Here is a 16394-nt window from a genome sequence, read left to right on the forward strand (position 1 = left end):
AATCCGTTTTTGAAAGCATTCTTCTCAATAAATTTCACGATTGATTTAACTACTTCATTAAAACAGATTTTACGCTATTCTAATCCAAAATTGCACAATTAGCTTGGTATATATCAACGGCTAAAAATTGTTCAGTTTTGGTTCAATTATTATTTCCAAGTCCATAGAAAATTATTTCTGATAATTTTGCTGAAATCGTAACCGGGTTCAAAATCTCGTATAACAATGCTTTGCCCTGACGTTGAGGGGAGCATTTAACGACTATTTTCTTTATACACTTACTAGCCTCTGGACTCCATCCAATCTCCCTGATCCAATATAACGAACCTTGTGCAACGTATTATGTACATCAGCGTTGCGCGTTCATATTATTCTTATTACGAAGATTTTCGGCAATTCATACGTACATAACCCGATCGTAAATAAAACTCATTGCAAGGGCGTAAAAATTACAAAAATTATCTTTAGTTTCTTCACAGCATTCAACAAAGTGGGTTGATGTCGCTTTGTTTCAGATATTGCATACAAAATATGTAAACACAAAAAACTCATACACTCCCAAAATTTTCAGGAATACATGATAATAAAAATACATAAAAACGATATTTTTAATACTTTTTTTAAACATTTTATATTAAATTATTATGAAAAAATAAACATGTTTCTTTTCTGTGGATATGTTTTATCTGTAAAATTTACCATTTTACTTGTTTTAAAACTTGATCATAACAAGCGTAATTAGGAAATATTTTTTCTAAGTGTTTTTTTTTCAAAATTTTCTCATCACAATAACAGTTTCTCTTTCTGCGCTTGGCTGATGTACATACATATATCAAAAAAGAGGGGCAGATTATTAGTAAGGCTGTGTGTCAAACGGTAGCAAAGTTCTATGGTAAAATACAATTTTCTTATGGTGGAAAATATTATCACTTTTGCTGTGCCAACGAAATCTTTTTGGATTAGATGAAATTTTGACAATTTTTACTACTTTCACAAGAAAACCTGCATTTATTTTAATAAAAGAAACACTTTTATTGTTTTTTATTATTAAATGTATTTTCCACAAATGTATTATAAACCACAAATGTATAATAAACTAAAATTATAAAATATTTTATTTTTTGGATTTTAAAATTTTTCTTTTCATTTGTCATATGAAACTTAAGACTTTATTGTATTTATAATTGGGATTTTGAGAGATCTTCCATATTTTTAAAGTATTTTAAAATAAATTGTCACTATTGACTACTTTTGAAAAAGTGGTTTTTAATAACATATAAAAACAGCTTGGCCAAAAAATAGTATTTTTCTAGATCGGACTATACAGGTTTAAATTGTATTGTATTGATATAAGTGTAAAAAGCAAGGACATAAGAGATATAAGTTTATGATATATTTCTTTAATAGTAACTATTAAAATGCAACTTTTATTTTTTTTTCTTATCCGTAACTATTTGATTTCAAATTTAATTTTTTTTATTGTTTGATAACAGTTATAGGCAATGATAAAGATATTTCTTATAAATAATTATTTCATTTCAATAAATATATTTTTCGTCTTTTTGTACTACTTATTGACAAGAAATAAAAAAAATAGGTAGGATATAAAAGTTATAATTTTTTTTATATTTTTATTTGTTGTGATAAAAAATGGTTTTATTTAATTTTTAAACAATAAATTTAAGTTATTAAATTATTTAACTAAAAGAAAGCATAAACAAATTAAACTAAATGAAAACATAAATATTAAATATTAAATTTTAATATGTAAATATGGTTTATTTTTATTTTGAATGATCAATGGTGTAACTTATCTGATGAAAAATGTATATCAGTAGTGTTTGTGAAGCTACACCAAAGCTAATTTATTTAAAAAAAATAATTAAATTATTTTTGTATAACTTTACAAACATTTTTGATCTTAATTTTTTTCTTCAGATAAGTTACACCGTTGATCATTCAAAATAAGTTTTAGTGCTGAAAATGAACTCTCTACGGTTACCTGAGTGGCTGGGACATCGTTGATAATATAAGCTAATTGTTTCAAAAATTGCATACACTCAAACCTCTTTCTATGCGGTCAATTCGTTTTGCAGAAAAACGCATAATTCGAATTCGCAAAAACGATAAACTAGCTCCATACAAAATATAGTAATTGGGTTTTTACTTTGTATATCCGAACTAGAATTGGTTACAAATCAGTAGTAGTACTTTGTTGAGAAATTTTTTTCGATGTATGTGGACCAACTTTTTTCTCAAAATTATTTTTGCAAAGAAATATTTTAGAATTTTGAAACCGCACTACTTCAAATCTGCATAAAATAAATACGCATAAAACGAGGTTTGAGTGTATTATAATTTTGTTCATGCCAGTAATTTAGTAAATTTATATCAACATTCTCTTTTGTCCCGGCTCATTTCACTTTCGGTATCGTTAGAATATTAAAAAACGGTTTACCGGTTTTTTTAACATTTCATATTTTTGAAGTATTCGACAAGCCGTTTTTTTTTATCGAATAACAGGTTTTTTAAATTACCTTATTTTATATAATACATATATGTACAATTATATATGTTTATAAAAAGCCGGTAAAATTACGAAAATATGTAAAGATTTTCAATAAATCGAATGAAAAACAAAAGGGCTCCAATATTTTGTTAAAAACCAAGGCGGTAGAGAGTTTAAGTTAATATCCCATGTTAAACACAGATGGAATTCATTATCTTTAATACCTTTTTCATCTAAAATAGCTTTAAAAGAGTTATCTAAGGATTTTACTGAATCCTTGTAGAGGGCGAAGAAATTATATTAAATTGTTTTTCAACAACTTAAGGAAAATTTAAACACAATATGCACAAGAATTGTGTAACAAGTTTATTATAAAGTAGTAAACACCCTTATAGTTTACTTAAGTTCAAGAAAGCACCCTTATAGTTTACTTAAGTTCAAGAAAAGCTAGAAATATTTTACATATAACTGCCTTTTAACAATCTGTCCAACTTCAACATTCAAAACAACCAAAAAATCGATCTCTTTTTGTTAATATTTTTTGAGAATGAATTTTAAAAATGTTTGTTATAAACATGATTTTAAAATGAAATGTGTTTCATATTGTTCTTTACAATATAAAACCATATACACTACATAAATGCATTATAAATATTGAATTCCTTGTTAATAAATAAATAAAAAAGGAAAACTGGTTAACCGGTTTTTTTAAAAATTGGAATTTTTCGAATAATTCGAAAACCGGTTTTTGGAATACACCGGTTCGATAAGGTTTGCCTTAGAATAGATGTATTTGAGGATTTGTTGCGCTAAAAGCTTTAAAATAAGGTAAGGTAAAGTACAGTTTTTAATACTAACAAAGTTTAAATTTCTATTATTTACCTATTTTATTGTTAATAATTTGCACACCAACTGTTTAATATGTTGCTTTGAAATAAGTTTATTCTCCGAACTCTAAAGTTCGTTGAAAGCGAGAGTCTAAAAATCGTGACGTTGATAATGTCATTGTTAATTAACTGAGATTCGCCCCTTTCAATACAATTTAGCAGCATTTTAGATGATTCCGTGGTGTTACTATTAATAGAGGCTTTTAAAATGAGCCAAGCTTTATAAAAATCACCAATTACCAGCTGTTTTTGAAGGTCTAAAGTTGTTAAATATACTGGTTTTAATGAGGTAACTAAATCCGCTATAGACTGCTCTTTAAATATTGTGTATAAATGTCTTTACGTTTCACCAAAAGTTGAAGCATATCATATGTCAAGTTCCATCTAGTTGGCACATCGATTTTTGGTTTAGTTAAACTTAATATTTTTAGTGTACTTCGTAAGATAGGAGTTCTTAATGGTTTAACCACATGACTGGAACGATCAATTAGAGCCTTCTTCTGGTCCTCATCAAAAAAGTTAAAGAACTGTGAGAGCTTCGCACCTTATAGATGTAGTGCTTTTAAACATGTCTGCGTTTATAATGTCCTCACACTCGAAATCACGATCTGATATAAATCTGGTATTTCCAAACGGCTGATCCGATCGGGATAAAATTTGGCGTGAGCGTAGCCAACATACCTTGATCCGCTTTTTTTTTTGAATACCGGGCGTAATTTTGGACCAAATGAACTCAATTTTTTCTTGTTAGTTAGACAACAAAATTTCCGTTTTTTTTTGCCAAAAATGTGTCTTAACTCTTTTATTAATAAAATAAAATTTTCTTTAAGAACATATAACAATTTTATAGTTTTCTAAAAGGTATCTTTACGCAGAACGCTTTGGCGTAAAAAAGTGTTGCCACTGCGTCCTTCCGAATATGACCTATTTTATTATCAAAACTTCAACTTTGGCCGACATGTTCTAAAATCCCAAAGCTGGGATCAGAAAACTGAAAGCAGTTTTGGAAACCTCAATATGTTTTATATTTACTCCAAAAGTATTTTCCTAGTCCTGAAAGAAATGTGGACCCTATGGGCAAAAAAGTAAAAATACTATTTTTGGGATTTTCATTCCTATTTTTGGGAATTGCGGGATGCCCTTTCATCTTTCATTTCATTGAGTTTTGTTCATAAATAAAGATTTTGTCATATATTACATATTTGTTTAATTTCTAAAACTATGATTTATATCAAAACTTTAATAGGGTCGCAGATAGCTACAACAATTTAGTCCATATTTATCCCTTAATATCATTTTTTAGTTAGATATGGAAATTCTCACCCTTTACAAAAAATTTAAAGCCAATATCTCAATTACATTCAAAAATATCCCTACAAGAAATGTATGACCGAAACTAACACATACAAAATGATTTTACTAACGCACTTGCAACATTTTTCTTTAAAAATTGCTAAAAAAAAAAATAGTTAATGGATAATTCCATCAATAATGACGGTCAAATGACCGGTAAAATGACTGTGATGTACTCAATGTGTGGGAAGGGGTTTCATTTGCATATGAAAGAGTGAAACAACTACATTTGACTGTTACTGTGTTTTCGTCGCATTAATTATTTCAGTGAAAGCCAAAGATCAAAAATCAAAAAATTAAAAAAATTTAAGACTAAAATTATTAAAAATAAAGAGATTTATTATAAAGTGCGAGGGTGATGCAAAATCACATGTACACAAAAGTTTCCATCACTTTTTACATATTGCCCTTAAGAAACAGATAGAAACTTTTGATGGAAACTTTGATCGATTTGCCAGTCAAATGACCGGTTAAATGACTGTCACTGTTCTTGTAGGGATGTTCATTTAAACCTGTATCCTTTAATTTCATATTTTAGTATTAAATATGACAGAACATATTTAAATCTTATATTCACCTATTTTCTATTTGTTGGCCTATCCTTATAATTGAAAGGTCCTATTATGCTTAAATTTCAGAAACTTAAATTTTTTTTTACCTAAATTTTTTCGACAGATCATTTCGTTCTGTTTCGTTTATGATCATGTAGCTAAAAATATACAGGTAATGATAATTTCGATTCATTCACTAACAAGAAATATCAATGACTGAATTAAAGGTTATAGTAATAGAGTCCTAAAGAATTGGTATATAAGTAAACTTCTCAGAATTTAAGTACCATATTTAATAAATCTACAATGAAGATTACATTAAAGTACGAAGTGTTGTGTTCCATTTTATGGAGTGTATCTTCAAAAGGGCCAGAAAGAATTGAAGGCATTTTAAATTATATCGAAACTACATATAGTAGTTTTTATTTATTTTACTGAAGAGGAAGCAATAGCGCTTATGTTGGAACTGGGTCTCAGTTGAAATAAGTGCCAAATATTATGGAAAGCTCTGCATGAAAAAGGACACAATATATTACCATCATACAAGGCGATCCAGGAAAAAAACAAACTATTCTACCATCACCTATTGCTGTTAATGATGAGGAAGCTTGTATTGATATATCATCTTTGCTCGAAAACACATCATCAAGAATTGTGTCAGACTAAGGAAAATTCATAACTGTGATGTTGTCTTAATGTGTAAGTGGGGATGTTTATCAGCACTTCCAGAATACAAACAAGCTTGTGAAAGTCGGACATTAGCAGACTACAAAAGTGTATTTATGTCATCATTAGTGCCATTACGAATTCGTTCATATACCCTATATCCATCATCGTCAAGCATCGGAAATTCATTTGAAGATATATGGATCAAAAAATTTTTATAGACCCATGGGATTTGAATATATTAAGGAGTCAAAGAAAACAACAAAAGATTTAGTGAAATATTTACAGGATGAAATAAATACATTGGAGCCCATTTGCATAAAAATAAAGGAATTCTCTATTAACGTATATCAGCTAAGCTTAACAATGATTGATGGAAAGGTCAGCAATGCCATAACAGAAACTTCTTCCTTCTGGAGATGCTCAATATGTAATGAGAAAAAGTCGCAAATCTCAAATATAAACAAAAGCAGAAGTATTAATGAAGAAGTCCTGTCTTTCGGAATTTCACCACTTCTTGCCAGAATACGATTTTTGGATTACTTTTTACACATAGCATACGACCTCAAATATAGAAGTGTGCCAGAAAATCTTACTAAATCAACAAAAAATAATGAAGAATTGAATGAACTGAGAGCTGCGGAAAAAAGCAGAATCCAAGAAGAATTTAAAGTTCATCACATCGACAAACCACTTCCAAGTTGCGGTAGTACAAATGACGGTAATACGACGAGAAGGTTTTTTCATGATTTTGGAATTACTTCAAAAATAACTGGAATCGACAAGGAGTTGCTTCGAAGAGTTAACACTATTTTAATGGCACAGAATAGTAAACTAAAATTAATGGAAATCGATTAGGGGAATATACTTCTGAAATTTATAAATTACTTATATCTCTGTATCCATGGAGGGAACAGTACACAAAGTATTGTGTCATGGTCAAATAATAATTGAATCGAATATTCTTCCACTTGGAGAGTTAACAGAAGAAGCCCAGGAAGCGAGGAATCGAAATTTTAAGCAGGTTCAACTACTTAGCTCAAGAAAATGCTCCAGGCAATCACAGAATGAAGATATTTACTTCTATCTTCTGATCCAGTTCTTTCAACTATGCGAAAAAGATGGATTTGTTATGAAACTCTATCATCTCAAAACAAGGAAGATTTAAATGACATATTACTTTCTGGATATGTATACTGATATGACAGATTATTTTATAGAAAATAAGTAGTGTTAGCAATTAACTATATAAGTAGGTTGTAAGAATTAATTATGTTAAAGATAAACAGTTCAAATAAAAAAGCTATACTAACTGATGATATTGTATTAAATTGTGTTTTATATTTCGGTTGGCGGGAAAGGTGGTTTGTGTGGGGTGATTTAGGTGTTGTTGTGCGTGGCTCATAATAAAATTATAATTTTTTTATTGTATATACAATGTTATGATCTTTAATAAAATAATTAACTAAATAATTTTTAAAAATTGTCCAAATATTTTATTCAACACCAAATGTATGTTCTGTTATACTTAATACTAAAATATGAAATTAAAGGACACAAGTTTAAATGAACATATTTTTGAATGTAATTGAGATGTTGGCTTGAAATTTTTTGTAAAGGGTCGAGAATTTCCATAAAAAGGACACAAGTTTAAATGAACATATTTTTGAATGTAATTGAGATATTGGCTTGAATTTTTTTGTAACGGGTCGAGAATTTCCATATCTAACAAAAAAATGATATTAAGGGATAAATATGGGCTTAATTGTGTAGCTATCTGCGACCCTATTAAAATTTTGATATAAATCATAGTTTTAGAAATTTAACAAATATGTAATATATGACAAAATCTTTATATATGAATAAAACTCAATGAATAAAATAAAACTCAACGCTTGTTAAATTTGTCATTTCAAATAGGAAAATGCAAAAAAAAAAAATTGAAAAGGTCAAAGGGCATTGAAGTTTTGATAAAAATAGGTCATATTCGGAAGGACGCAGTGGCAACACTTTCAAAAAATAGGACAAGTTTTTTACGCCAAAGCGTTCTGCGTAAAGATACCTTTTAGAAAACTATAAAATTGTTATATGTTCTTAAAGAAAATTTTATTTTATTAATAAAAAAGTTAAGACAGATTTTTGGCAAAAAAAAAAAAAACGGAAAAAATCTAAAATTTTTTTAATTTTTAAAATAAAAAACGTATATTTTTGGATCTGTAAATGATATTGATCTGATCTCTTATTGGAAATTTTGTTGTCTAACTAACAAGAAAAAATTGATTCCATTTGGTCCAAAATTACGCCCGGTATTCAAAAAAAGGTGGACCAAGGTATGTTAAATTTTGTATCACTAAATTTTTAAATGCCTATAACTCGGATATTATAAGAGATAAGTAGTATGTCCAAGCCTGTTTTTTCAAGACCTCGTCCAAATCTTTGTATTTGGGTGAAAAACAAAAAAATGGCACGAGTTTAAAAATTTTACATGTCGTAGGTACCCTACTTTGAGCCGCCACAGGGCCGTCCCTGGGGCATCTGCAGGTTTCATCTTCAAAACTTAAACTCGAATACTCCCTGGCTACGCTCACGCCAAATTTTATCCCGATCGGATCAGCCGTTTAGAAAGCCAGATTTATTTCCAAAAAATTTCGATTCTGCCCCACTGTGGATCGCTAATGTAATAATTGTCCTCCACATTAGAAGATACCAAATCTACAGCTTTTATCATATTTCTGCCATTGTCAGTCGTTATTGTGTATACTTGGTTTGGAGAACTTTAATTAATTAATCTTTAAAGCTTTGTGCTGTCTGTCTTCCCCGAATATCCTTAATCGAAAGCGTATATACTATAAAATACATAGTTTCAAGTATTATACCAGTTTTCGCTTATCATTTCAACAGCGCATTCTAACGAATAAATAAATTTTTTGACCATTTGTAAATGAATGCCTAACACGGAACGATCATTGTGTGTGGCTGTATCCATTTTTATTGAAATAATTTGCCCTTTGGTCACATTTATTATATGGTTTTTCATTTCTATATATTTTGTTTCCACTAATTCGTATATATTTTGAGATGTTATGCGATCTATTTGTAAACCATCGAAACGTGGCTTTGATAATACTTTAAAACTTCTTGAATCATAGAAAGATAAAGGTTGTCATTGAAGAGTAGCGAATTCCAAACAAGCATCTTTAATATCTTTTTCATACATCTCCACCAATTTTTTTTTCTTTCTTCACTGCAATTCTGTTTTGATTTATTCTGATCTTGCACCAATTCTTCCTGGTATATATCATATGTCTTCTTAAATTGGTAACCCATGAATTTTGAAGAACATAATTTGCGAATGTTCGTATTTACATCTTTGTTATAAACAAAAAAGTCTCTAATAAGAATGTTTCTTTTACGACCAATTTTTTATTTTATTTTACCATAGTGTAAGTAATTAAAACATTAATACTCATTTGTTTATAATGTAAGAAATGTAATTGTTTGTCAATGTTTTTGGAAAAAATGTATTTTGTGCAACATTTTTTTTACGTGAAAAAAACTTTTTTGATTTACGTCTATATCTATAATATTACGTCTATATCTATCAGGAATATATATTTATGCCACTATTGTGGTTTATAACTCAACTCAGTTGAGTTGGAATTGAAACAACTCAACTTTAGAACAACCCAACTTTTTTTGGTATTATGAATTACAACCAATTTCAGTTGTATTGTGTTGATGTTGCCAACCTAAAAAGTGTTTTTTTTTTTTTTTTTGCATAAAATTAAGTAAAAAGTTTATGAATGTTTTTCGTAACAAATGTATTGAACGTCTTTTTATGGAAAATTCGCTTGAAATTAGTGGTTAATGAAATTTAAAAAAATAAAAAACTTTAGTTTGTTTTATTTTAAAAATTTATTCTAAACAATTGAATAAATTTGATATGTTGTAATTTTTTCCAAAAAAATGTAATAAATTTCAACTTTAAATTTTAAGTTGTTATCGATAATACCAAAAGCAAAATTTCAACTAAAGAAGAGTTGAGTTGTAAAGCATAATAGGGGCATTAATTAAGAAATATTTCACAGCAAATTATAAAACCAGTAGAATAATAAAGATAATGTTAATTTATTGTCGAATAAGAAATGTATTGTCAATTATTGTATTTTTGTTGTTGTAATTACTTTAAACGTTGTGTTTTTTCTTCCTCCACTTTTAGTTAAGAAAAACTAATTGACTTACAGGAATTTACTACAAGTTGTTGTCTTCTTCATTTGGATCAAATTGTTAAAGCAACCGAATTTCTAAAGTTCGTATTTCGATTGGAATTGTTGATTGACAATAACTGCATTGATTAATTTCTGGTCACATTTTTGAATATAAACACTTGAAAGAGGTAAACCTATAAAAATGTCAAGTGAAGATGGAAACGAAGATCGTCTCACAAAGAGTGAATTTGCTGAATTAATTCAGCACTTATCAGTGCAAGAAATTCTGTCAATAGAGTATCGTATTGGTAGTAAATGGAGTAAGTTATTTTCGCGTAATAATGTCTCGCCACAGTTATTTGTATGCAATCTATGCGTTCTTGACACGAGTTCATTTAAAAATTTGTTGGCACATATCGATGGTAGAAAACATAAACTACAAATGGAGAGAGTAAATCAACTATATCACTCTGATTATACATATCCAAAATGTAATAAGAAAGAGTCTGTCGATAAAACTGTAACAAAAATGTCTGAAAATCCTTCATTAAACTCAACATTTAAGGGTGTTCCAAATAAGACATCCCTAGCAACCAATGACCAATTGGAAAGTAAAATGCTACAAAGCAAGACAAAATCTAAAAGTCCCATTGTCAAATCAAGTATCAATTTGGAGAATAATAGTGCTAATAAAACTTGTATACTTAATAATGAGAATAAAACAAATTATTCGGTAGAGATACAATCCGCTATTATTGACAACGAAGTTAAACATGATGAAAATGAAAGGGAAACAAGTTCGACTGCATCTAAGATTATAAGTTCTAATAAATGTATTCAGAATGAAGCTAATAATGATGATACGGTAAATCTACAGTTTGATATTGAAGCGAAATCATCAAAAGTTTCAGATTCAGAAATATTAAATTTAGAGCCAAGTCTGAATGAAAAAAATCCTTTGTCCCCGAAAATTGTAGAAAAAATACCTTTGGCAGAAAATAAAACTGCAGAAGCAAATTTAAATGAGGTAGATATTAAAATTAACTCAGTAAAGAAAAGCCTGGAGGAAACAAAAAAGATGAGAAATGAGGTTGCTGAAAAAAGATCCTTGTCTGCCAATAAAATTGCAGAAGAGAAGGTAAAAAAAGCTAAGATTGTAATTAACCCAGCAGCTGCGCTATCGTTAAAGGCGATCAAAACAAATGAAAACAAAGATAAAGATGGTAATGAAAAATCCCTGTACCAGACAAATAAAATTATAATACCAACAGTGCATAAAAATAAATCACAAGAAGATAATAAATCTTCGCCACCACCAAACTTTTTTGTGAAATCATACAGTTCTAAACCCAGTGATAACGATATTCATGGAATTTTAGGAGTGGAATACGTTATTAAAATACTAAAAAGTCGTCATGACATATCCCCTCGTTATGAATGCGGTTTATGCGAACTCGTGCTTGATGGATTTGCAATGCAAAAACATCTAGAAGGGTACAATCATCGTTTGAAATTTTGTGAAAAACATTTTCCAACAGCTATACGTCATTATCGCCAATATATGCAAAATATTCCAGACTCTGAGTTGTTTAAAGTAATGACGCCAGTACTCGCAAAGCTAGCGATAGCAATTGAACAACATCATGGCAGAAATTTACCATACGAATGTTATGAAAGAGATTTCAATCTGAACCGTCACGAAATACTTGCAAAGGCATTTTCGTGTCGACACGCCTCAGAACAGTATGGTCCTACATTTACTCATGTAGTTGGATCGAAAGAAATCGATGAATTTATTAATAATAGACACAAGTATTTTCCAACCTCATCATCACGAACTACTATATTTGATACGAAACCCGGCAGCACCAGTAGAAAATCTGATTTGCTTCAACAAAATTTCCGAACTACTGACAAAGAATCTAACTCACGAGATCGCCATCGACATGCTGAAAGAGAAAATTTAATTTCACATGTATCACAACGTGTAGACCATACATATAAATCATATATGTCGTCTGGGTTATATGAAGATATATATCCCCCCGTAAACACTTACAATCAAGTAGATAATAGAAATGTTAATCAACAAGTCGATGATGCAACATACAAACTTATGGTTGATGACTTTCTTAAGGGAACCCTAAAGGGTATTTCAGGAACAGAAAAATCGCGTGAGAAACGCAAACTTTCCTCTACTCCAGTGCACAATTTGAGCTTAGGAAAAAGAAAATCATTATCTCCTCTTCGTCAAAATGATATTTGGCAAGCTTACCGACACATGGTTGATCAGGAACTGCATAACCTTGACGAACGATTCAAACAATATCGTATAGACCCTGAAACGCACCCGTCTTACAATGACGAGTGGCAAAAGTTTTGGAAACGACGTAAAGACGAGTTGGTAAAAGCCGGCCTTGATCATCGCAAATATAACTATCAACCCGAGTGGGTGAGATTCATAAAAATTCGCTTAGAAGAGTTGTATGGACAAGAAGTTGAAAATCTTAAAATTAAGTCACGCGAACGTCTTTGTCTACCATTGACAAATGAAAATGTAACTGATCAAAAATATCAAGTTCAGACTCTGAAAAAATGCACTTCTAACATAACAACTACAGAATGTAATTTGGATTCAACTGACGGTTTAAATACTAATCCTGCAGTTATACTTCCCTCAAGAGACAACGCCCCACAGGTTGTATCAGTACTGAGATTAATGACAGCCCTAGAAGATAGCTTAGGAAGTTTGGGACCTAAAATCATAGATCTGTTTTCAAAAGCTTTACAAGCTGAAAAGAACAATCCTTTACACGTTAATTCTATTATACTTACTGATGATAACTGCGCCTTGATTGAAACAGCCAAAGAGAAGTTCAAGGGATTAGTAATCACTGGACTTTTTGAAGGATCAAAGAAGAGAGTATTGAAGCAGGTAGTCAACGATGCAGAGGCTCTTCTTAAATATGGTAATCAGTTTCGACAACAGTTGGCAACTCAGCGATCTTCCATTGAGTTTTCAATAAATCGATCGCAAAGCAATTCATCCTTTTTATTTGACTCGGTCTCCGTTAATACTTCCGGTGCTTCTAATCAATGCCAAGTTCAGGGAGCAAATCAACTAGCAAAAAAATATCAATCATCGTTATCCACAACTGAAAATTTGCTCTCGCGTATGGACAAGAAAGAATTGGCATCTAAGTTGGCTGCCTCACTCGTAGCACAAGGAAAAACTGACTTTGACCCGCAACAGTTACAGCAACTTATTGCAGTTTATAAATTAATTGAAAAAAAGAAACGTGAAAACGCATGTAGTTCTCAAACAAACAAAAGTGGTTATTCCTTGTCAGAATCGTCTTCTTCGACTAAAAAAACTTTATCTGATACTCTCTCGGATTTACTTAAATCGCCATCGGCATCATATTCAAACACTGGGAGTGTACAAAGTGTTCCTAGTGCATCTCATTTAAATCAAATATTAGGTGGCAGACCATTTCCTTTAAACATTGCTGATGTTCAGGAAAATAATTTAAGTAATCCAACCGCAATTGGAAACTTTTTCCCATCAAGTGTTTTACAAAATTCAAGTGACAATTACTTTAACAATGCAGCTCAATCAACGGCCAATACATATGAAGTAAGTGGAGATGGAGGGAGAAGCCAATTACAACCCAATTGTGATTATGGATTAAATTATACAAACAACCCACATCAAATAAACTCCAGCATGAGAGATTCATTCAACAACCAACAACACCAGAATGGAAATGGGATGACCGCACAAAATTGGGGATGGAACACTAATTTGGAATCAAATCAAAACTACAATATGGGTGAACCCAATAACAATTGCAATCAAAACACCAATTGGCAACATTTTTAATAATACTTGTATTAAAGAATTAGTATTTAATTAAAACGCTTTCTTTTTTAATAATAAAAAAGCTATGTACTGCAACATGAACATTTTTAACAGTTATTTTCTTTAGTTTGAATTATTTTAATGGATATGTATAGATACATTATAGGTTTATAGTATAAACCGGGAATATGTTGGAAATCGGTCAAAAGTTGTAAATTTGGTGTAAATGTATATACACTGAAAATAATTCATGCTCAACTTTACGAAAAAAAATTCGTAACTTCTATTTTCGTAATATTTAAAAAAATTTGGTGTATAATACGAAATATTATTTAATAAAACCCTTTTCTATTTTTACGAAAGTACGAAAACCTTTCGTAATATTTTTTTCTTAAATTTAAGCGAAATTAAACATAATGATATTAATTATATTATGATTAAATAAAACTACAACATTTTTATAAAATTAAAGAAAAATTATAATATTATTCTTAAATTATTTTCATAAAAAAATTGAAAATTCGTGTGGAGAATAATTTTAAGCTAAAATTAGAAAATTTATTTTAAAATGAACAAAAATGTTTGAATAAATTAATATTTATTCAAAATTCCCTTTTTTTAATTTATGTAAATTAATTTTTTCAAGAATATTTTACATTATACTAAAATATTTCGTACAATTTCGTATATATTACGAAAGAATTTCGTGGTGCGAAACAACGAACGATTTGTACAATGTATGACATTTTTCGTATATATCAATCATGCATTTTTTCAATGTATATTTACCCTGAAAATAATCCATGTCTAATATGTACAATGTCGTACATTGTACGAATCTTTCGTTGTTTTGCACCACGAAATTGTTTCGCAATATAAAAAAAATTTACGAAATATTTTAGTATAATGCAAACTAATCTTGCACAATTAAATTACATATATTCTTTCTTTTCTGAATAATAAATTCCCGGGGAGTTTGTTCCCTGTCTTATACATAAGCATGCAAAAGGGAATAAACTCCCGGGCAATTATTAGTTATATATTGACCAGATTATGTTTGAGTGACCTGGAAAAATATGTGTGCTTTTTGTATTTTGGATTTTAGTTTTGCATCGTTTTTTTCACTCTGGTGTGATCACTATGGTGTAATATATATTTTTTCATAATGAGAATGATCCATAGAGAAAGAATAGAGAAGAAACATAACATTATTATTATTATTTTTTTTAACATAAAGTAGGCTCTTCACACATATGGGTACTGTGAATTAAACATACCACCTGTTAGAATTCCCCACAGTCATTTGTCAAAAAATTTAAATAATAAATAAAATATTTTTAATTTTAAAATTAAAATATAAACTTTCTCTTACTCGTCTGTATTGCCATTTTTGTCTCATCCTGGTTATTGGAGAGGTCCCTTCGGATGCACGCGTGCAGTCGTGGAAAGGTAATGTTGATAAAAGGACTGATGAACGGTGAAACCTATATTTCTGGATAAGTTCTCTTCTGTTACCGGAAAGACAAGAGATACGTAAGTCGAAGTGCTTTACGAGAACATCTGCCGTGTGGCCTTATTTCATTGTGATACTTTTACAACCACTGCGTGAGCTTACTCGAAAACTTGCCACCGCCCCATTGTGCTTCTTACAGGTCGGTGAAAATTTTTGCACATGGTGCTGCAGATCCATGTACAAGCACTTTGCTCAAGTAATCGATCTATATAATCTCTGGCCCTTGTTGCCCTGTAGCATAACTTTGGAGAATCGAAAACATAACTTCCATTTACACTTCTGTTGTTTCGGCAACGACACCGAACTTATCCCGTGTTATAGCTTTTACCGCGCATCAGTATTTTAACCAACATTCTCTTCTCGCGGCATTAGGTTTAAACCACTGTAAACACGTGTACCCCAAGGGACCTCTCCAATAACCGGGACAATACAAAGTTCGAGACCGAAGCAAAGTCTAATATGCCGGGACTATAAACACCAGTTTATAGTCCTGGCATACTAAAAGCATTGTTAGCTCCTCAAGATGATCAAGATAACATGGCTCGGGGGAGAAAATTTTATTCGGTTGACTCTTAAAATATTCCCTTCCTTGTCCAGGAATGTTCAGGGTTAGCTCGATAGATTTAAATAAGCTTAGAAAAATGTCCAGTGGATTACACAAATCAGTTTAGTATTCTTGCGAAGCGTTTTAAGTTTTGAGAACATAAAAATAAATAATAAATTATTGTGGTGTACATGTCAGAATAATAAACGGAATTGTCGTTACCCAACAAACACAGAAGGTTCACGTAAAGTCGAGAAAGATTGCAAATCAAAATATTTTTTATTTTTAAACTTGAAATATA

The 16394-nt window shown here is 30.1% G+C and overlaps 1 protein-coding gene across 3 annotated transcripts in view; it reads left to right on the top strand.

Moving 5' to 3' along the window:
- LOC111681668 (tubulin polyglutamylase TTLL5) overlaps positions 1–16394 on the top strand; it is a 261613-nt gene that overhangs the window by 69110 nt on the left and 176109 nt on the right. The window contains exon 2 of one of the 3 annotated variants that reach the window (XM_046948830.1): positions 10186–14138. The exons of the other annotated variants lie outside the window; for them this stretch is intronic. Coding sequence (XP_046804786.1) covers positions 10377–14057 — 3681 coding nt within the window. The 5' untranslated portion in view covers positions 10186–10376 and the 3' untranslated portion in view covers positions 14058–14138. Of the gene's footprint in view, positions 1–10185; positions 14139–16394 lie in introns of those variants that run through there. 3 annotated transcript variants of the gene reach the window in all.

The sequence above is a fragment of the Lucilia cuprina genome, chromosome 4 (assembly GCF_022045245.1).
Source record: "Lucilia cuprina isolate Lc7/37 chromosome 4, ASM2204524v1, whole genome shotgun sequence".
NCBI lineage: Eukaryota > Metazoa > Arthropoda > Insecta > Diptera > Calliphoridae > Lucilia > Lucilia cuprina.